Source organism: Carassius auratus, chromosome 7 (genome assembly GCF_003368295.1).
Source record: "Carassius auratus strain Wakin chromosome 7, ASM336829v1, whole genome shotgun sequence".
Classification (NCBI taxonomy): Eukaryota; Metazoa; Chordata; class Actinopteri; order Cypriniformes; family Cyprinidae; genus Carassius; species Carassius auratus.
In genome coordinates, this window is record NC_039249.1 from 9,322,282 (window position 1) to 9,344,563 (window position 22,282).

General features: G+C 37.0%; 1 protein-coding gene and 1 pseudogene across 11 annotated transcripts; one reads left to right on the forward strand and one right to left on the reverse strand.

Annotated features, from left to right (window-relative positions):
* Positions 1 to 571: 571 nt before the first annotated feature.
* LOC113105806 (CD99 antigen-like protein 2) lies at positions 572 to 11,148 on the forward strand (annotated as a pseudogene).
* Positions 11,149 to 11,156: 8 nt separating this feature from the next.
* Positions 11,157 to 20,850, reverse strand: mtmr1a (myotubularin related protein 1a). 11 transcript variants are annotated; one of them, XM_026267096.1, is made up of 18 exons: positions 20,414 to 20,849; positions 19,732 to 19,837; positions 19,369 to 19,392; positions 18,325 to 18,348; positions 17,906 to 17,971; positions 17,241 to 17,319; positions 17,058 to 17,152; positions 16,828 to 16,935; positions 15,887 to 15,988; positions 15,708 to 15,791; positions 15,453 to 15,602; positions 14,711 to 14,899; positions 14,281 to 14,466; positions 13,656 to 13,862; positions 12,944 to 13,036; positions 12,680 to 12,793; positions 12,414 to 12,590; positions 11,157 to 12,321 (listed from the first exon to the last, which is right to left on the reverse strand). In XM_026267096.1, the coding sequence occupies exons 1-18, from the start codon at positions 20,536 to 20,538 to the stop codon at positions 12,154 to 12,156; spliced, it is 2,097 nt and encodes a 698-aa protein (XP_026122881.1). In that variant the 5' UTR covers positions 20,539 to 20,849; the 3' UTR covers positions 11,157 to 12,153. The 11 variants fall into 11 exon arrangements, with proteins under 11 accessions (XP_026122881.1, XP_026122882.1, XP_026122884.1 ...); XM_026267097.1 differs by having other exon boundaries at positions 12,154 to 12,321; positions 17,241 to 17,316; positions 20,414 to 20,850; XM_026267099.1 differs by lacking the exon at positions 19,369 to 19,392 and having other exon boundaries at positions 12,154 to 12,321; positions 17,241 to 17,316.
* Between the last annotated feature and the right edge of the window lie 1,432 nt (positions 20,851 to 22,282).

Sequence of the window (22,282 nt, forward strand, 5' to 3'; positions counted from 1 at the left end):
GGGCTGATAGAGAGATTGTATGGAGGGATGGGAAGGAGGAGAAGAGGAGTGAAGTAAAGTGAAAGGAGTTGAAAACAATGATTCCTCTCGTCTGATTTATTTCTTTTGATTACGAGTCCCAACATTACACCCCCCACCCTGTGCCCACCACTGTATGACAATATAATAGAGTTTTAGTTGCAATAACACTCCAACATATAATATCTATGCAAATTAAGTGTCAAATAATAGCAAAATAGATATATGCCATATAGAAAGGACTGTCTGTATTTAAAACAATTCAGCCTGTTTCAAATGTTCTCATGCATGTTTTTAACTGTCCTTTATTTGCCCAAGTACCAGTGGTTTTGGACTTTATACTGTTTATTTTATTAACTGTTACAGCTGCTGTATATTTCTTTCTTTTCCAAAAGTGCAATTAATTAATTAATGCGTACAACTTTTTAACACATAAATTGACATGGTATCCAAGAGTAATCCCAACCTATAAATTATTAACTGAAGTCAATTGTGCAAGTCACTTAATTATTCAGAGACGCACAATTATCCTAATTCAGTCCTTCCAAGCGAACAGCCAAATGCACGAGAGGTCATCTTATCTCCTCGAGCAACTACGTTTTTATCGCACATCTAGCTGATCACAAAGTTCACTGGTATGTTAAAATAGCTATCATTTATTTTTAGCTAAAGCAAGAATAATAGGTTGTTTCGTCTATTTGTAAGAACGGTGCGCTCTGAGTAAAAAGCGGAGCTGAGTTTAAGGATCCGCCCTAAAGCCGGTGTATGGAAACGTGATCTAAACGCGGCTGTGAATCTCGTGCTCGCTCATTCGCACTGCAGGCTCTCGCGCAGGCTTTTCTGCTCTAAGAGAGGAGCTAAGACTCTTTAAAATCACGTTACCCTTAGGCCTCAAGGGCAAAGAGTCATATATACATCACCTACTGCCAATATTTAATATCGCTGTAATCCCGGTGCCATTTCAGACTTTCAGCATGGGGAAAAAGCTCTCGACATGGACGCTCCTAGCGGTCTTTTCTCTGCTGGTAGTGAAAGGTAAGCGCTGCGCCCCTCTTTGTTGAACCCTGTGCCATGCCTACTTCATCATTTTTGTCGGCACCTTAGGCAAGCATTGATTTAAAGCATTTAGACTTTGACTTTAATGTAGGCTCCATTTTTATGGAGATCACGGGGTGCAGGAATCACACAAATCACCGTCTTTTAACATCTGTCTGGGTCTGGATCATCTGTCTGGGTCGAGCCATTGCCACGGCGCTGTGCACGGCATGCTGAGGCTCAACAAATGATGTAAATGATCTAAATACGATGAATTAAATTGAATTCAATATTTTAAATCTGTCCGTTAAGCACATTAATGAGGATGAGAAGAATATTACTGTTCTTGACCACTGAATATTCAAAGGGCATCACTAATATTAATCTGTTTTTTTTTTCACTTGCGCAAACGTATTTAGGACTATTTAAGATATTGCTATGAATAAAATGGTTCTCTTTTTAACAGAGTGCATCACATATATGTGTATTTTAATGATGTTTCTTTTATATGATCGTCATGTATTTTAAATTCAAATGATATTGCCAATTTAACAGAAAATTAAATGCATCATTTACCTTATCTAACGGCATTAATACAGTTTTATATCTGGACTTCAAAGAAAATCAAAACAATACTGTTCAGTACGGCTTGACATTAAATCTATTCACAGAACAGTATTATTTCCACAGTCTCCTCATCCTTGCACGGTACAGGTAGCCTTCGCTGGGAGGCTGGGAGTCAGAGCGCATGCGCATAAGAAGCCACAATGCGCCCAGGTACAGCAGATGAGTTTGGAATTTTTTGGATACTGCGGAAGATAGGAAGATACCATCATTTTATCACAGGGGGTTACTGTGTTTCCCCTCTTATGGTGTGAGGCACACACGAGTTAAATGTCAAAGATTCCATGCTTGTATGAGTAGAATCATGTAGGCGTATGAAAAACAATGACATACTTTTCTGAAAAAGACTACTTAAAATACTGTTCGAAGTACGGATGGAATTTTGTATAAAAATCCCCTTAACTAACCCACTATTGAAATGAATGAGGCAAGCCAGCTTCAGTTCTGGCAGAGGTAAATTGCTCCTCCCCTTTTCCTGTCAGCCACACCCCGGTGTTGAATATGTAATTAGATATACGTTTACACTCCCTTAATTGAAGACTTATTGTGTATTTATGAGCATATAGTATTTCCTCTGTTTTAGGCTTTAGGTTCCAATATATATATTTAATTCCAATATATTTGTCAGTAATTTATCAAATATCTGTGAATAACCAATGCAACCCAACATTGAAACACATGAACTAATGTACTGTATTTAAGCCCATAGGTATCTATTGTGAATGGGAAAACATGAGATAGATGAACTGCTGTCACATGATGTATTGATCACATAACTGTCTGCCAATGCTGAGCTGGCTTTGGCAGTGCTGCAGGACTAGCTGTGGCTTTTAACTTTTAGCTAAACCTAAAGTGCATTAAAACAACCAAATTAAGACAGTGGGCTTTACAGATTAAAAGAGACATATAAAGAAATAGCTATAGAAGTGTAAGTCTGACCCCAGTGGAGTGTTGCACCACATTATCAGTGCTAAAAATATATGGCATACATTCATTACATAAGACACGGAGAGTTGAGTCTGGCTTATTACAGAAGAAACCATTTAGACATGTACTACCAAAAATGACACATGGGGAAAGAATCTTTGTAGAAACATCTTTTATGTGTGCTACATGAGCACAAAAGATTTTCTGTCCCTTTGTGCTTGAAGAATGCATTTGTAAGCTATTATTTTCTTGCCTTTGTTCAAATCCAGGAATGCAGCGACACTACTCTGGAATTTGTATTATAAAGAGTATTTAGTAAAGCTGGGCATCTGATCCACTTTTAGCATTAGCATCCATCCATCATCTGAGATTTGTTTTATGGTAACGTTACCACATTCTGCCAGTATTGCAGTCAAATAAGAAACAAAATCTTTTTGCGTAAACAAAATCATGCATTTATGTAAGCAATAAGGTACACACACATCAACATATCTCCCATATGAGAAGACTTTCTTTGATGGCAGAAAGGGAGTGGCCTAAAAATGAAAGGTGAATGACCTAACAACACCAGCTGGGGTCTTTTACAATTGATTAGATAAATAAAAAACATGTATATTTGCTGAAATACATAATACATGGAATAGGTTCTATACTGACTGTTTATGTTATGAGTGCAGCTGTGCTTCATGGTGAAAATAACACAGCTGTTGACCAATCAGAATCAAATACTGAAACAAAGTATTTTTATGTTTTATCAGTTATTTTAATTACATGCTTGTTCATGATTTGGATGCTCAAAATATGTTTGCACAAAATATTTTGTGAATGTTTCTTATTTTGTGTGTTTTGAAGGAATAAGTCAGGATCTGGCCTTGGAAGAGGCGTTTGAAAAAGATGAACTAAGTGAGTATGACAGTTATAATGATGATAGCAGTAAAGGGATTTGCCTTACACTGTACAAAAAAAAAATATATATATATAAATATATATATTTACAGAAAAAGCTGTGGTTGACAATAATTCTTTAAAAATAAAGTGAAATTGTGACAATAACAGTTTAGTTTAAACCTGTAATTTACAAAAAAGTTTCATGTTCAAAATGTTTCCTGTAAACTATAAGATTACTTGTTCTTTTTCACTTCCACTGTACATCTAACAGTATTTTACTGTAAAATTGCATTCATTGTAAGGTTAGATCTATTAGTTTTTCACCGTAGCGAGTTAACCCAGTAACAAATTAACAGGTTTTTACTGTAGCAATTTTAGTCTGATACACTGTATACAAAAATATTTTTAGTGTAGTGTCAGACGGATTTTATTTTGCATATTACATTTAGTTTTTTTTTTAATTCTCCAGCTGCCCCACCACCTAAAGTGGACCAAGCAGGAGGAGCAGGTGAGGGTAATCATTGTTTGTTGTAATTAATAGCAGTGTAATAAGCAGAGCAAATCTAAAATGAGCCTTTTTTTTTATTAAATTATGTGATAATTTATTACCTTATATTACTTTATTATAATTAAAGAAATTTAATTAGATAAAATGATGTTAATGTGTTCAACAGTGAAACCCAGTCTTAAACCTGTTAAGCCCCCAGTCCAGGAACCAACAAAGCCCAAGCCCAAACAACCAGGTGAGAGGCACTTAATGTATCTCAAATGCTTGTTCTGCTTGAGATGAACATAAAACAAATATCCCTACTAACCTTCTTCAGTAACAACTGGAGCTGTTAACATCTTTGAGTGCTAAAATATGTTTTCTGTCTTGTGTTATGACGAGTCAGCAGGACATTTACCCTGATAGAAATGTTCTTAGAGCTCATAAGTTTATCTAGGTAAAAAAACAGCGAAGGTTGGGAAGTAGCCTATTTTGAATGTTAAAGAATGTATACTGTAAAAGGAAATATCTCATGAATGTCCTGTATTTTGGTGCTTACTAATCAGATTTCATCAAAGTTTTGAATACACAGAACCCTCTGTATGTCAAATGCTTAACAATACTAACATATTAACTAACCTCCAGTAACAGAAGAGATATTCACTGATTTGTTTGACACCACCATTCGGCCGGGCCTGTTGCCCCGAACACCCCCTAGTCCTCTCCGAACCTCTGTTGGCCCTCGGAAATCCCAGTCTGGTTTGTACCGTGCTGTCAATCTCACCGTAGAACTGTTCATCGTGTTTGTGTCCGTGTTTTTTTGTGTCATGTAGATATGTGTGTTCAAAGCCAGTTTTAAAGTGGGATGAAAGCCCAAAATGATTGGATATTTTGTTTAACAGTGTTCACTTTAGACTGAGACTGGTAATAAATGCGGTCATGGATTGTTTAGCATCATTTTGCATATAATGATCTGAATGTTCTTCCAGATTCAGACACAACAGAAGGAACAGTTCCTAATAATACATTATTACTAAATTGCATATCTTTCTTAGATCTCAGCAAATATAAAACATGCTTTAGCTTGTACTCATGTGATGTAATCTATAATAGAATTATGGCAGACAAAATAAGTCATGGCCACAATCACAGATTTTCTGGTGGATGTCAACTTAACTCCTTCTATGAACTTCTTCAGTGTGTCTCACAACTCAATATCACAGCACACAATTTGATCACATCCACATTTGTCTTCATTGTCATCTTGTCTTGTGAGATTGTGTGGGTTGTATCTTTGTGGCATAAAATCTGAAGCTTTGTTTTGATTCACATCTCATATTACACATCTGTTTTTCACTGTCACTTGTTTTTCACATATTAAAATAACAGTTGATACCCGGCATATTTCATTAGTTATGCAGTGAGTAATTCTTTTGGCTTATAGATTTTGGGGACTTCGATCTTAAAGACGCCCTGAACCCTGACAATGATATCAGAGGAAATGACAAAGACTCTGGCAAAGGCGGTAGGTATTGTTCTGTTTACCTGCTTTTACCTTTCTCCATATTTCATTTTTATTTTTATTTTTTTGCAATTTAGTAGTTCAGTCAGACATCTTTTACAGGAATAATGTAACCTTCTGCAGAGCAGAATCCACGTCTGGATAAAACTATCCCACTAAACTGAGTTGCAATAGAAGAACTCAATCTGATGAATGGTTTTCATCATTTTGTCTTTTTTCTGTAAAAGTCTGTAAATTTGAAGGTAATCAAAGGCATAGCCTAAGGAATCAATAATATCACTTGTACAGTCTATCACTGGGAAACTTAGGCTACTGTGTTGCTAGTCATGGATTAACCCAAGCTAGCCAGGCTCGATGGCATCTCCTGTCCCTGCCAGATAAAGTCCTCGGAGGAGGGGGCCGTGATGAAACCCAATAGCAGAGGTGGAACTGGGGGTAAGAAATAGAGTAACCGCTTGGGAAACCCCTTCTACCACCCTCTTCCCCACTTCATCTTCTTGGCTGAAAAAACGCAAATTGAAACCATCTCACCATTATTAAAATCTAATCGCTGACAGATTTCAGGTCAAGGCTTTGTAGAACTGAAGCATTAACCTAGTGATCAGCATGGCTGCTGAGCGCTTGCATCTTGACTTTGCATGAATTTTGGTTTAATCAATCAAATTGCTAGTTTCATTGCTTCCTCTAGATTGTATGCAGCAGTAGGGCTGGGTTTTGATACACATTTCATGAGATTTCAAAGTTTTTGATTAGATAACAGCCAATTCTGATCTCAGTTTAATTCAATATTTGTTTATTTATAAATATTTGATGTCTATGTCAGTATTTAAACTATATTTCAGTTTTTCTGAACGGTAAAAAACATTTTCTCTGAACTAATGCTGTGACTTATACAGGGAACCCTTTCCATGGTACTTCACTATTATATTTAACAACGTAGATTAAATTCAACTGCTATTTTTAGATAATATGTAATGATACAAATACGTGTTGAAATGTTATCATCATTAAAATGGTGGCTTTTATTATGAAAATGTGACATTATTCAAATATCTATTACATTATTACGATATTAGGAACGTGTTAAATATAATTAATATTAATATAGTACATATATTTATCAAAACGCTTTAGAGCTGTTTCTTGCTAAATAACAAGTTGCAGACATTAAATTACTTTCCTACAGGTAAATGTTAGGTGACATACTGTTTACAAGCTGTTTTACAGTACATCTTGAAACTCTGACAGCAATTACATGAGACATGATACATTTTGCAGAAATAAAAAAAGAAAAAGTTCTAATTATCTTGAAAATCAATATTAAATTGAACTGTTTTTTTTTTGGCCCAGTCCTAGTTGGCAGCTCAGCTTTCTGTTTCCTGCAGTGTTGGAGTGCTGGGCTTTTCCTCTTTTGAGTTACAAAAGCTTCACCTTTGTTTAGATCACTATGGGTCTCTGATTGAATGCTGATAGGATTAGTAAACCCAAGCCGAGCCATGCATGAGCACTTTTTTTAATGTTGTCCCCAGGCTAATGTTCTTTTCTACATTCTCAGGTGCGCAGTTCTCAGACGAAGACCTTGAGGATGTGGGCAGTGATAACTCTTACAAACCTGACAAAGGCAAAGGTGACAAACTTAAACTGCCCGACAGATCCTCACATTGTGGGACATGTCAAATAAAAGTAGGAGTGTCATTTGAAATGTTCATATTTCTACAGGTGGAAGAGGTGGAAGCAGTGGCGGAAGCAGTGACAGAAACAGTGGTGGTGATTTGGATCCTGCAGATGACAGCTACAGTATGATTGCGTTAATTAGTATTCAGGGCTATTAGAAGAACATTCTGAATAGCTTTTGCTAATTTGGTACAGTTAAATCTTTTAATAGTGGCCAATGTATTGATCCATAGACACCATGGCTGAGACTGGAACCATTGCTGGTATTGTGAGCGCTGTGGCTATGGCTCTGGTTGGTGCAGTGAGCAGCTACATCTCCTACCAGAAGAAGAAGTTGTGCTTCAGCATACAGCGTAAAAACAAATACATTTTCTTTTAATTGCTCCACACTGTTTGTATTTTTTCGTGCATTCATTATCACGTTCTTTATCTTACCACAGAGAGTCTGAATGCAGAAATAGTGAAAGCAGATGCCCCAGATGCTGTAGTTGCACAGGAGCCACAAGGTACTGACCCCCTTTATGTTGCATCTATGAGGAAAATGTCTTCATTTAACATTTTTTGGTGAAAATTAAAGGGTAAATCCGTTAATCCGATTTTTAACTAGCTTTGTATTGTTACAATGTCGGTAGAATAAGTAATGAACGATGTGAATTATTTCTTTATTAGGGTTTTAAGATATCCCAATTATTTGCCAATAAAAAGTATGCCAGATTGTACTTCCCCATATTGCCAGTTGTGAATTTTAGTTTTATTCCCAATTTAAATTTTTTCTACAATTTTCATTCCTTCTGTTATTCTTTTTGCTAAATAGTTGTGGTCTTAGACTGACATTTACTGGTGTGGTTGTAGTATGGCGCAAAATAGTTTTTGGTTACGGATGCCATTCTCTAGCACAATTATAACCTACAATTTATGTTCAATAGTAGAAAACCTTTCTTTAAACTTAGTACATCAATCAACTGCATTATTTTCCTCCCTACTCCAGTTCAGCAAACTCTTCTCCAGCCTCCCAATGCTGAGCCGCCAACAGAGGAGAATGCAGTGTAATCTGAAATGCATCGTCCAAACTGAAGAGGGCGCAGTTCTAAATCGTTGTTCTCCAATTTGAATGCCACTGTTATTTCCCAGCGCATTTGCACCACAATGCCCTTTTTGAATTACTAATGTGACTGTTTAAATCAACCTTAAATATAATCTAATCATTTTTTTAAAACTCTATTTTAACTCTTCACATGCAACAATGCAGTTAGCCTGTTTGCAATAATACTGCTATGAAATGGAAAACACCTAATAATTTTCGAATGATTTACAGAGCCCCAAGAAAAATCAAACAGATAATGCGCTACAGTCTTTTTGTTTGTCAATTTATCCCATCATTCCTATTGAGCACAAATGCATATTAATGAACAGTGATCCGAATGATTAATCCAAGGTTTACAAAACAGCTGATTGGATAATCATAGAAATCTGGTTTTAAAGGTCAAGGCTGTTTTCCTTACGCTTTCACAGCAAGACAGGCTTAACAGATCAGTTGCTGTGAAGTATACAGTTGAAAAAAAAGATGAAGGATTTGTGAAGGTTTTTTGTTGTTGTTGATGTTTTAACATGATCTGTATATATTTGCCTTGCTTTCACGGCAGTGTGAAAAGATTGTCATACATATATGCAGGTTTTTGTGTCTTAGTGAACTTTTTACTAGAGTGACTTTTTGAGAGAGAGAAAAAAAAAAGACGAACAACTGAAGTCAAAAACTAACCAACAGCTGCTTCTTTCTAATTTGCTTTAAAATGAAACATTGACTAAAATGGGTTTAACTGTGAAGATGTGTTGACGTGTGTTGATGAAGAAGCCGTGTTGAGTGCATACGTGTGTGTTAGTTGGATGTCAGTGGTTGCGATTCCTTCTTTTGAGGAATAGTTTGATTCGGCGAGATCAGAATGAGTAGATAGATTAGCGTGAACTAACTTGTGGGTGGAAGTAACCGAAGTTGTGTTTTCATGTTAGCACAATACTTAGTCTAGTAACTCTTCGTACCGCTAATTCTGATCCATTGCCTTTTGTGGGGTTTTAAGGGGTTAATGTGCTTGTATATCGCATATCGTTTCCAAGTTTGTACTCAAACTGTTGTATCAGTGTATCTCTATTTACACTTGTAGCAGTAAATGTACATAAATGTTTGTGCCCCCCACTCTTTTTGGATTATGGGGAGTAGTTTTTTCGCCCTAGCTTAGTGTTTGTACCGTTTGTAGCATGTTTGAGCTTTAGCTTTGAGACTTTTTAGAGACCTGTTACACCCTCGCTAGTTTTGCTATTGCCTTAATGAGTCTCCAGGTGCTTTCCAGTTTTGCTAATTTTCCCCACTTCCTTTGCCAAGGGTCTGGTGTTTGTGTCACAGATCTTGACCAGAGCCCTCATCTCTCCCGATTTGGAAGGCCACCATCTGGAAAGGGCAATTTAGCAAAACCGGATTAAAAAGCGGCTCTGTCCTTACCATCCTCTCCCCCACTTGAGATGCTCCAGATTTTCCTGTAGCTGTTGTTTTTCACTGTGAATTCAGGTGCACCTTTGTTACCCCCCAACCCAAGCTCTCGCCAATGGTGCTTTCCTTCCCAATGCCTTACCAACATTAGGGAAGACACGCTAGCTTACTAACACAGCACTAACAGTCACAACCGTTAGAAGGGCTGCCTCACTTGAATGTCTACAAACTAGACGTACTAGGTTACGTACGTTGTTCCAGTTTAAAGGTGTGGTCACATTCTCTGAAATTTCACAGGTAAAAATGTCCAGCGTCAAATGCTGTGTGCTCGCGTAGATCACTTTCAAACCACGTGGCTTTCTGTTGACTTGTGTGGCTAAAATCATTTGCCCTTGTGCAAAATGTGACCTCACCTTAACACTAGTGCAGTTTAAACACATCTGAAATATTTTTTACTCACACATCCAAGATAAAGCAGATTTACAAGTCTTGCGAATGGTAACGATGTCAAAGACATATCGGCACAGAATGTTGCCTGGTGCTTTCCTTTAAAGGCTTTGGTAGTGTATCTAGGGTGAAAATCAACAAAGAGAATGTCAGCAGAATGTTATACTCTCTTTACTACTTTGGCTACCAGAACAATGTAGCGTTTTTGGTGCTACACTTGTTAGAAATGAAGAACACCAAAGATGAAATGTGGTGGTTTTCCTTTTTTGCATGTTTTTTGACTTTGGTGTCTAGTGATCCAGTGGAATGAATTTGAAACAGCTAAGTGAAAGGTACAACAGTCTCGGTTAAGGCAAATGTGGAAATTCACAAGTGTCTTGAACATTTTGGACAACATTATCACCTGTTTGTGTTGAACTGCTTCCAGATTTGTTGCTTGGACGCATTATGTGACTGTTAAAACCTCCCGAATTCCTTCAATTGACCATCTACATTTCTGGGGTCTAGTAGATCATATGGTGGATGTTACATTTGTAAGGATCTCTGGGCTCTCTCTGGTGTTGTTTGGCCAGCATAGTTGCAATTTTGTCAAAACAAGGGTGTACGTGCTGAACTATACAGATATGCATGTTTTGGATTCTAGCTGTAGATATTCAAGTTTTTTCTCGTGTACTGGGTTTATTTATCAACTTGAGAAAAATGTGTTATTGGGACATACGTTTCTAAAGTGTCTTGATTTGCACTGCCAGTTTATGGTACTGCCACAGATCAGACTGTAATGCTGTAGCTTTATCTGTCACTGAATGAACTGAAATTTGGCTTTGATGTGAACCTCAGAAATATTGACTTTCAGCATAAATTCACAGAGTTTACATCAGTGCCTGCTCACTCCAATACAGAATGTGATGAAAATGCAATGAATTTCACAGATATCAACTGGCAATCCTCTTCTAGACATTTTTATATATTTAAATGTACTCAAATTTCACTCTGTATCTCACTTGGTGGAAAAAGATCAGCATAAAGAAACCCAATAATAAACAATTTATCTTGTCTTTGATTCCTTCCTATTTATTTTTCTTTAAGTCAGGTTGCAAGTTTCATGAGTAAAAATGTGTGTGTATAAAGAATAACCAGGTTTGCACAAATACAAAGATACACACAAATCAAAACAAATACATAATTTTTTTAAGGTGCATTATGATTATTACATATTTTTTAAACATTATATGGCATCCCCTGTTCAAATGATCTGAACTGTTGACCATTTCTAAAGTCAAAACAGATAAAACAAGATATTTGCACTAGCTTAATCAATCATGAGTTGATATATACATATATATCAGCTGGTCCCTTTACCTTGTGTAAACATACGTTTCAGTAGTACGTGAAAGTACAGTAGTAGTGCAGTAGTAGGGTATGCACATTAAAACCTAATTCCACTTTCATACAAGCAAGTGCTAAAGAAAAAAACAAATACAGTATGTGGTTTCAAATTGGCAGTATGGCAAAAGCAATAGCAATTCAAAACCCCATTGCTTATGGAACATAAGACACAATAAGAACACAAGCTGATAGAGGAATAAAAAATTTTGAGTGACCAGTTAAAAGGTTGGTATGGTATTAGCATAAAGGCAGGCAATGCTGAGGCAGTAAAGCAAAAATATTGAACAAAAACTACAGACAAAGCACAGAAATGCTGTGAAATATAAGACTACACACAAATAAATTATTAAAATGATGTCAATAATTACAAGACAAATACTGGCCATAAACTTTTCATAAACTTCATTACGATCAAACGCTTTCCTGGTTATCAGTCTTTAAGAGCAGATCCAAACAACTGAACTGAACCTGAATTGTGTGGGGGACATAATTATTTGGTGTTCATGCTAGTTTACACAAGTGTATGTGCTGGGCCTCTATACATCCTGCCCAAAGCATTATTATCCAGTGAGAAACGACCAATAGATAAAGACTTCACATACCTATGTTTACTGTAACCTATAGATTCCTTCCACACATTCTGTTAATGAAGAATTCTCGAATTTACACAGAGGTGTGTAACGGTGTACCGCCATTCGAAGGAGAATATGCATGCTCTGATGAAGAGGAGATAGAGTGTGATGAAGATGCTTCTTTCTGTAACTCCTCCACCTTCCTCTGTAGCTCTGCACGAAGATACAGCAGCTCCTTCAGGTTCTGGTGCACAGGCATCTGATCAAAAGTCCAAAAGAGCTGGTGTTAGTTATAAAAGCTTTAGTTTTCCAATGCATTGCTTAAGCTAATGTATTGAGAACATTTCGCACCTGTGGTCTCATACGGGGGTTCCAGCGTACGTAGTATCCAACCCAGAGCTCCAGATGTCTGAGACTGGCCACAGGGTACAGAACATGGTTTTCATAGTCCACATAGAAGGGGTTGGTGAAGTCCTCTGGCTGGCTATTGACGTAGGACCACAAAGACACCGTTTTACTGTTCACTTCCTAAAAAAAAGAAGAAAAATTTAGAAAATGTCAGCATTGGAACATCTCTAGCTACTCAAAACTACTACTGTTGGCATCGTGGCACATACATTTTCCACTCGCTCCTGTTCGCTGTTGTAAAGGAATGTCCCAAACAGACAGCTGTAGAGGTGATCCAGGATAGTGATGAGGAAGAGCTCATTAAACTCAAAGGCAGTGGGAAACTGCGAACACATTATAAAGACATTCACAGTGAGTTCTAAAACACCAGCATCCATTTCATGGGAATCGACAGGAATTAGGCTCATTTTAAACATACAGTTTACTATAAATATAAATGTTAGTACTTGGAAAGTAAAAAAGTTGCAGCTCACCTGTCTCATCATCTGCCAAACACAGTCTATGAACTGCACAAATAGAGGCGAGCGCTCGGAGTTTGCATGATTTTCATCTCCATGACCAACACGCTGTGACAGAAGGAGATTTTTTTAAAGAAATGAATACTTCCATTCAGCAAGGACATTCAAATGACAATAAATAGATTTATCATTTTACAAAGTATTTATATTTCAAATAAAACTTTCAATTCAAAGAATCCTAAAAAAAAAATTTAAATTATGTTTTGCAGAAAAATAGAGTAGCAAATGATTAATGATGACTGCATCCAAAATGAACATTTTTGTTTACATAATATATGTGTGAGTACTGTGTATATTTATTATGTATAAACACAAGTACAAACACATGCATGCATTATTTCAGAACAATTTTAGGTTTTTATATTAAAAGTATTTATATACAGTATAAATTATATGAATTTAAATGTACATATTTTCGAACTATGTTATGTTTGCATGTTTGTGTATTTATATATATATATACATAAATACACACAGTACCTATGGATATCATATTTAAACAATTCTAAAAAAAAAAAATTTTTGGGTTGAGATTAATCGTGTTTAATCATTTGACAGCACTAGTAGCAAAACAATTTCCAACATTGATAACATGTCCATCTGATTAGCTGAATAAAGTTTTCTACCCCACATACAAGGGTTCTCTTTCACGCTCAGTGTTCCTTACCGCAGCGAACTTGTGTCCGAAGCTGATCCATTCCTTCTCCAGCAGCACCTGGAAGCCCCTGAGAGTCCTGTAGTATGAATCCAGCATCAGCATGGACAGAGAGGTGAGCTGAGCCGTGCGGTCCCAGCCGTCACTGCAGTGCACCACCACAGAGCTCTTACTCGACTCGACCTTATCTGCAATCTTCACCGCACCCGCAAGCAAAAGCTAGAAAGAGAGAGAGAGAGTTTAATCATTTAAAAGCGTCTAATCATCTTAAGCCGGCTGCACACTGTATGCCATGATTTGCCGTCTGAGACAAATCTCGCAAATCCTAAACAATCCTCTGATTCTAGGCCAAAATCTGTAGTCTTCAATCATGTCTACTGACTCGTGGCTTATAGTAAAAGTGTGCACCTGGCTTTACTTTCTGATTCAGAAAAAACTGGGAGAAGTAAAAGTGCATCATTTCTTTGCCAATGCAACTTGGTTTGATATTATTTGACCTTTTGCAGCCTCTCTGTGTATAGCTAAATCATATACTCATGTAGAGGTTTCAAAAATCTATTTATAAATGTGAGTAGGAGAACAAAAATATCTATTATTAATTCATACTGTAGCAATAAAGATTAGAGTTGGTGTTTACCCGTATGTTCTGCAGCCAGTGTGTGGCATCTATGGCTGAATGCCAGTGGGGTTCGTCGATGGTAGGGTAGACCACCTCCTTCAGCTTACGCAGAGACTCTCTCATAACATGAATGTTTGGGATATCCAGGAAATTCAGGTCCATGTTAGAATAGAAATTTTCATTCTCGAAACCTCCGTCCTTAGCCTGAGGCATGAAACAGCAGAACATCGAGGGGTTAACATCTCCTGACAGGATCTTCAGATGTACATTAGCACAGATGGCTACTCAGTAATCGAAAAGGTTGTGTGCATTAAGTTCGAGAAAGTGACATACAAATCGTTTTCCTACATTTCCCAGAAAAATACACATAGCAGCGGGTTATTTGCATGTACAGCAACATTGATGAACTGAACCGAAAAAAACATCTCATCTAGGAAATCACTATTACCTTGTGATTTTCAGCAACAATACTCTGTCGTGCGTCAAATATGGTGAGTTTATGGGACTGTGCATTGGCATCTATGATGGTCTGGAGGTAATGCTCATCCTCCTTACACCGGCGGTCTGTCGGCCCCACCATAGGCTGACTACAGCGAACTATAGTGGCCTGAGTTTCTGGGTGGATCCATGAGAGGACCTGAAAGACAAAATGAGGCTGCTTTTGAATGCTCACGTGCCAATTATTTCAGTAGTTTTTAGATTTCCCCCCCCAATTTAAAAATATCTGAAAAACATTGTTTACTTGTTTACTACCAGTACTGTTTACTTGATTAATATTTTCATTCTGTTGTTGTTTTAGCATGAACAGCATTTAATTTTAACAAGTACTCGGGCAAAAATGCCACCGAAAGTGAAGAAAAATGCCCCAAATGTGAAAGTGACGTACAGCCAAGTACCCATAGTCAGAATTTGTGCTCTGCATTTAACCCATCCAAAGTGCACACACACACACACACACACACACAGCAGAGAACACACACCCAGAGCAGTGGGCAGCTTTAATGTTGTGGCACACGGGGATAAGTTGGGGGTTCGATGCCTCGCTCAAGGGCACCCCTAGTCGTAGTATTGCCGGCCCGAGACTCAAACAAACAACCTTAGGGTTAGGAGTCAAACTCTCTAACCACTAGACAAACTGGAAAAAAGATGCTTTGTAAAGTAAGGTTGCACAGACACACACACTCACTTACTGGTATGCGATGTTTTACTCTGAAAGAGGCCACTCGTTTGATCTCGTCCTCTTTAATACTGGTTGGGGTGACAAGCAGAGCAGGGTAAGTGTCACACACTTCATAATTACTGTTGATCTTACTGATGGTCCAGCTCTCATTTGGCAAACCCTGCAAACAAAAAGAGAAGAGAGAGGCCGTATGAAGCCATATTACTCTCAATTTATGCATTCAGTCAGACAAGTCTGTTCTTTTTCAGCGAAGTGCACGTCTCACCAATCTTTTATATTCAGCCACTGGATCATAAACCTTCCATCCATCCTCTGGAAACTGCTCTTTGTATTGGAAGGCGAATAGTGACTGGAAATAAAAGGAAAAAAAGGATTGTGGAGACATGAACGAACTGCACTCAGATCTAGTGGCCAATCCCTGCTCTGACTGGAGCCATCACATACCAGCTCATTGGACAAGGGGAAGGCATACTTGGTCAACACCTCCAAAATCTCCAGGTTACTCTGTTCTTCCTTTTTATAAGCAAACCTCTGACTCCTCATATCCTGTTGAGATAAACCAAAAATCATTGGTATGGACAAAGTACAGTTTTTAAGGCTGAAATCTAATTATTATAGGGACCAATTCTCATTATTAACTAGTTGCTTATTAGAATGTCTATTATTAACATTTAGTCTGTTTATTAGTGATTATAAAGCACATTTTCTGCATGACCATAGTGTCAGCCATGTGACCTTTGGCTGAATGTCTGATGCATATGGCGCACAAAATTGGAAACTCTTCATGAGTTTCGAAGTCGTCATAGGACTGGTTGAATTACACAGGATTTCCAGTCGATGTGTGCATTGCGTTCTTTAAAGTTCCGCTTTGAAACAAAGATGCCATGGTGCCAAATCCCCTCATGGAAGAAGAAAGCTGTTATGTTTACTATTGTGAAGACTAGAGCTACTAAATGCTAGATTTAAAAAAATGTGTGAAATATTTAAAGTGCATGGCATAAAATCTATAAAATATGCCAAGAGCTGTAATTCTGGGAACATTTCCACACACCTAAACATGATGCGGCACAAAAACGAAACATGATTGGTTACTTTATCTGTCAGTCATATGGCCTCTTGGGCAGGCATTGGCCAATTTGAACAAGAAGTGAGAAGTGTATTAATTTATTGTACCAAATTGTGCATAACATGGAAAACTGAAAGGAAATAATTAAACAAAATGAACCAGTGGAGCTGATTATGATTTTTTCCATGAATCAGCGAAGTCAATAATTACCCCTATAGAGAGACTCAATCGAAACACTGACACTGAGACCTGCGTTGTGGGTGGATGTTTACTACAGGTGGAACAGACAAGCATGTGGGTGGATCGTGGTGAATCTAACCTTACAGACAATCTCCATGCCACTAGTATTCTCCCCAAGACTCTGGACACTGATAGTCTCCAACCTGCTGATGGCACCCAGGTTCACATCCAATATGTAAGGAGCATCCTGCAGAGAAGGATGGAATAAGCTGTTTAACATAATTGTTTAGGCATATAACACAATATTAAGACACTATACTGATTTTGACATTGAGAAAGAGACTAAAACACAAATTTTCCCCTCTGTACCCGTTCTAGACTGACAAAGTAGAGTTTGTAGTCTGTGACTGTGAGTGTGCCGGTCACAGCTCCAGTGAAAGGACAGATATACATCACATCTTTAACTGCAGAGACAGAAGATAACCAATGTTAGTTAACTGGCAGCAAACAAGCAGAAACCGGAAACGAGTCACCACGAATGATCCAGCATACCAGTGGTTTTGACTGTCTCTCCAGGGACCAGTGGGACTTCATCCATGGGGGCCTGCCGTCGCACATCCTTGAAAGCCTGCTACAGGGTAACCAGACAAAACCTCTTAAAATTCACACTGGAGGTATTTTATTCTGCTAATTTCTTATTCATACACTACCGCTAAAATGATTTTGAAAGTCTCATGCTCTCCAAAGCTTCATTTTTTAAAATCAAAACTACTGTAAAACAGTTTTATTTTGAAGTAGCATTACTATTCTTAAAAAATATTTTAATATATTTTAAAATGTAGTTTATTCCTGTGATGGCAAACTTAAATTTTCACCAGGCATTATTATTACTCTATTCATCGGTACCTTTAGAAATCCCTCTAACATGCTGATTTGGTGCTCAAGAAACATTATAATTATCATAGTTAAATTTGATTATGCTACTTTATACATTTGATACAAAAACATCATAAAAAAGCTTAAATAAACAGTGTTTGATAAAACAGTGTTTTGATAAACAGTGTTTTTCATAATAATATAGCTGCTATCATAAAGTCTGGGCTGATGTAAGGGCTTGACAAAGAGCTTGACAGCAGTACAATAACCGAGAGTGGAAAAAGAAGACAGACAGAGGAAGGTTAGAGTAAAGAGATAGTGTTGAAGCGAGAGAAACTTGCCGTAGTGTGAGATGGCAGTTCATAGTCACTGTCAAACTGACAGCCATCTTCACCAGAGTCCTGAGACTGAGCACCAGACGAAGAACAAATAGATTATGAGAAAGAAAGAAAGAAAGACAGACAGAAAAGAGTTAATTAAAAAGTTCCAGAGATTTTAGTGTCTGTTTTGGAAAGAGAACGAGAGACAATGCAGCAGAGATAATAGTTGCTCTTTAGGGGTTGATAGGTCATATCCTCACACAGAGACAGGAAGTGTTGTTTAAGGAGGAAGAGAGAAAACACGCAAAACATACAGCTGCTCAGCCATCACCACTTCACTTGAAGATCTGAGATAATGGCAACCAAATCATTCAAAAGTGCATTTTTGATGCTTCTGATGTGTTTAACACAGATCTCCGATTCTGGATCTTCAGCCTTACCCTCAGATTTGTCCTCCTGGATACCTGGAGATCACACATACACATCAGACAAAAACAAGTTACAAACACACACACACACACACACACACACACACACACCTTCATGAACATGTAGGCACACAGACTGAATTTTAGCCAAAACGACAAGAGAGCTCCAAGTCATATTTTACCACATAACTAGAAAGAAAACCAATAAAATGAAGGGTACAGTAGATCATTCATATTTTTTCATATTTAATATTATTAATTATATACTATTCAAATTGTAAAGAATAAAAGTTAAGTATACAGACACTACCTTTTAAAAATGTTGGGTAAGTTGTTAAAAACGTAATAATAACAATAATGATAATAAATTAATATTTACCAAGAATGCATTGAATGAACTGACTAAAAGTGACAGTAAGCTGAGACAAGACAGTAAAAAAGTCATTTTTACTTCTGCTGAATTTAATTATATAATAATAATAATAATAATAAAAAAGATTTTATGTAATATATGACCCTTTGATAAGCTCTGGCTCCTGGGTTACTGTTACTATCTCAGACGAGCTTTACAGAAAATCCCAGACCAATGAACTGGAGATTTCTGTGAGAAGCACAGTTTACTCAAATGTGCATGTAGGATGGTTCAAAAAGTATATAAATCTTACATTTAATTTCTGTAAAGACAGATTGAGAACTTGTCTGAAAATACAGCAGACAATAACAACTGTATTTTAAAAACAGGCTTCATTTTTATGCAGAATATAGCTTCCCCTTTTTTTCATTTTGAATATGTGATAAAATATGACAAAATGACATTTCTTCAAGAGATTCATCCTGTACCACCTTGAGAAAGCATGAAGAAGAGCTTATGAACAGAAGGCAAACAGTGTGCAATATGCCATACTGAATGCACACTAAGGTAAAGCAGACGAACATCAACAGTGGTTATTTATTTGTAGCATTATGTACAATTTCTAAATTTACAAGCTCAAAGCAGTTCAAAGCACTGGGCCTTTAAAAGCAAACTGACAAACACCCTACTTCCATCACCCTTACCTTGAAATCTATCTTCTTCCCAACCTGTTGATTAAACCACAATACCATAATGGCTCACTCGGAGTCAAAAAACTAATTAACACTTGGCCACATTCCTTTTGAACACCATGTTTCTAAGCTTAAATATAACACAATAATTTATATAAATGTCCTGTTTCCACTCGGCTCAAAATTTAACATCCATATGTTTATTTATTTGTTAACCAGCAGAGAAATAAGTTGGGATCATGTACAGTCAGGATCTATTCATGGTCCCTATCAATCCACATGGGTTTATTTTGTGGTAACAGCCAACTAGCTGGACATTATTGCATTCTTATTTTTTAAATACAGGTCTGATTAAGAGTGAAAACATTCTCTAACCTTGTATTCACGGGTAATGGCTTCTGGAGGGACACCACCAGAGATCTGGCTGGAGATAGTGGCCGCTATCAGCTGTTTACACCACTCCACGTGAGATCCAGTAGGACTGTGTGAGAAAAAATATAGATAAGACACTCAAGCTTCAGTCAATGCATCTGCCATTAGCTGATATAATGTGAAGCTACAAGCATTCAGCAGATGCATTTATTAATGCATTAATGTAATGCAGTGCAAGTCAGTGTGGACTGATGGCAGAAGATGACAGATGGCATTATGAGGTCAGAAAAATGTCACAGTCTGATCTTGATGGGTGAAAAATGCAACAACATTGCAACCTGGCTTTAAAAAATGTTTTATTGTTTCAGTTAATGCATCACTTCTTGGTAAAACGTTACAGGCCAACGTTGCTATCTTAAAACGATGAAGGAAGGATGCGTGCTAATAGTTTCTAATGGACATAAATCATTTAATAATAAATAGTTTTGATATTAGTGTTATCGGAGCAAAAAATAAACTATGATATAACGTTACAGTACATATAAAGGTAAATATCATAACAATAACCATATATATGACGCGTCTTCTCTCCATCCTGTTTCGCGTGTTCGTACACAGTAGATGGCTTTATTTATTAAAAATACATATGCAATTGTACATTTGAGCATAAGCCCAAGTCCCGTACCTGTCTGGTAGATCCACGATGTCTTGACGAGGTGCAGGGATGACTCCTCCGAGGCTCCTCGGTTTACGCGGGACAGGCGGCAGCACCGGACTCTCTGAACCCGACGAATGCTGCTGTTTCTCCATTTCTCGCCTCCCCGAGCTCCGTCTAGTAAGATGTGGATGTCTTTCAGCTTCCTCTAGTCTGCTAGCGGAGTCTCTGTGTTTAGGAAGTCATCTCTCTTTGGCTGTTGTAGTGCAGCAGACTCCTCTGCGGTCGCCTCTCTGCTTCCTGTTCTGCTGCTGCCGCTCACAAATAGCGTTTCTCTTTATTTATGTCGAGGAGGAAGCCATGACGAAACCTCCCCCCTGTCGTCAAACACATACATCACTAACATATCGGCAGCCATATATTGTGCTAATGCATATGTCATTTTCTCCCCACCAGAAATGACGTTTTAACATAAACATTCGGAAGATTTTATATATTTTAAACCGACGTTGATCTTTTGAAATCCCTATTTAACAAAGAATACTGAAAACAGTTGTATCAGATTCCACACACAAAAGCAAGCAGCAGAACTGTTTTCAATATTAATAATTATACAAAATGTTTTGAGCATGAAATCAGCATAATAAAATGGTTTCTAAAGGATCATGTGACACTGAAGACTGATGGATGGCGAAAAACTGAACTACATCAAAATACAAAAAAAAGGTTATTTTAAATTGTAACATCTCACTATATCGGTTTTTAGGTTACTGTATGTTTGATTTTTTTTTTCAATAAGATATCTCTCATTAATATAATTAAAGAAACTAGGCCTAATATATAACGGTTTGCTTTTAGGTTCGGCTTGTGCTTAATAAAATGTCTGGAAATAATCTCCGTTATGTGTGGTTTTCATACTGTGAAATTATATACATTTTAGTTTTTAGAGTATGCATTTTCATTGCAGTCAAAACTTGTAGGGAATATTTTTTTCATGTCATTACATTGTTCAGAGCATTAAAAAAATAAAAGAATAATAATAAAAATATATTTCATTCATTAGTTATGCTACTAGAGGACACGGGAACTGAATAATAAATAAATAAATAATTAAAAATACATGAATGAATATGCATAGGCAAAAACAATTTTTAAATCACCAATACATTTTTAGTTTTCAGGATTTTCTTTCACCAAACTTTGTATAAAAGATGATTCTCAACTATGTTATAAAATAATTTGATATACCATTTTTCTTTATGCAAATTGTGTGCAAAATAGCCATGAACAGGTCTTCTCATATATAATGCATCTATAAACTAAATCAAATTTGCATAGTAATGTGTTTTGTGGGGCAAAGTAATTAAACATTAAGTGTGATAATTGACAAAGTTTTCATAATAATGTGTTATACTTCATAGGAATATTGAAATATAATTTATTTCCCTATTCATGTGTGGCGTCTCCCAAAAAGCCTAATTAAACATGCTTTTAAGTCTGGTGTCCTCAGGACATGTATGAAATCAATGTTTCATAACAGAAAGTCATATTTTGATTTGAAACCCCATAACATTTTCCTGAGATGTTGATTTATGAAACACAGTTTAACAATGTGTCAGATTTAAATTATAATTACAAAATAAGATCATATTTCCATAAGAGCATCACTAAATTAATATCAAAGGGAGAGGGAGTGGTCATGGTGAAACATCCAATCATTTAGGATCTCTGAAAAGCCCTGAATGTGCTTAAGACTTAAATCTGTGGCATGTATAGTCTCAGAGAAATTCACTGAAATATAATGTCCTCATATGAGGATGCAGGGTCTCAGGAGGTTTTAAAGGGGATTAGTGGCTCTAGACAGATTGCACTGGGTGGTTTATATGCTATAAACACTGC

Coding starts and splice junctions, on each gene's coding strand:
- mtmr1a (XM_026267096.1), bottom strand. CDS start 20,538: ATGGAGAAACAGCAGCATTCGTCGGGTTCAGAGAGTCCGGTGCTGCCG. Junction 17,153..17,240: donor AGAGACAGTCAAAACCACTG/GTATGCTGGATC, acceptor CTGTCTCTGCAG/TTAAAGATGTGATGTATATC. Junction 13,863..14,280: donor ACTGGCTGCAGAACATACGG/GTAAACACCAAC, acceptor CTCTCTTTCTAG/CTTTTGCTTGCGGGTGCGGT.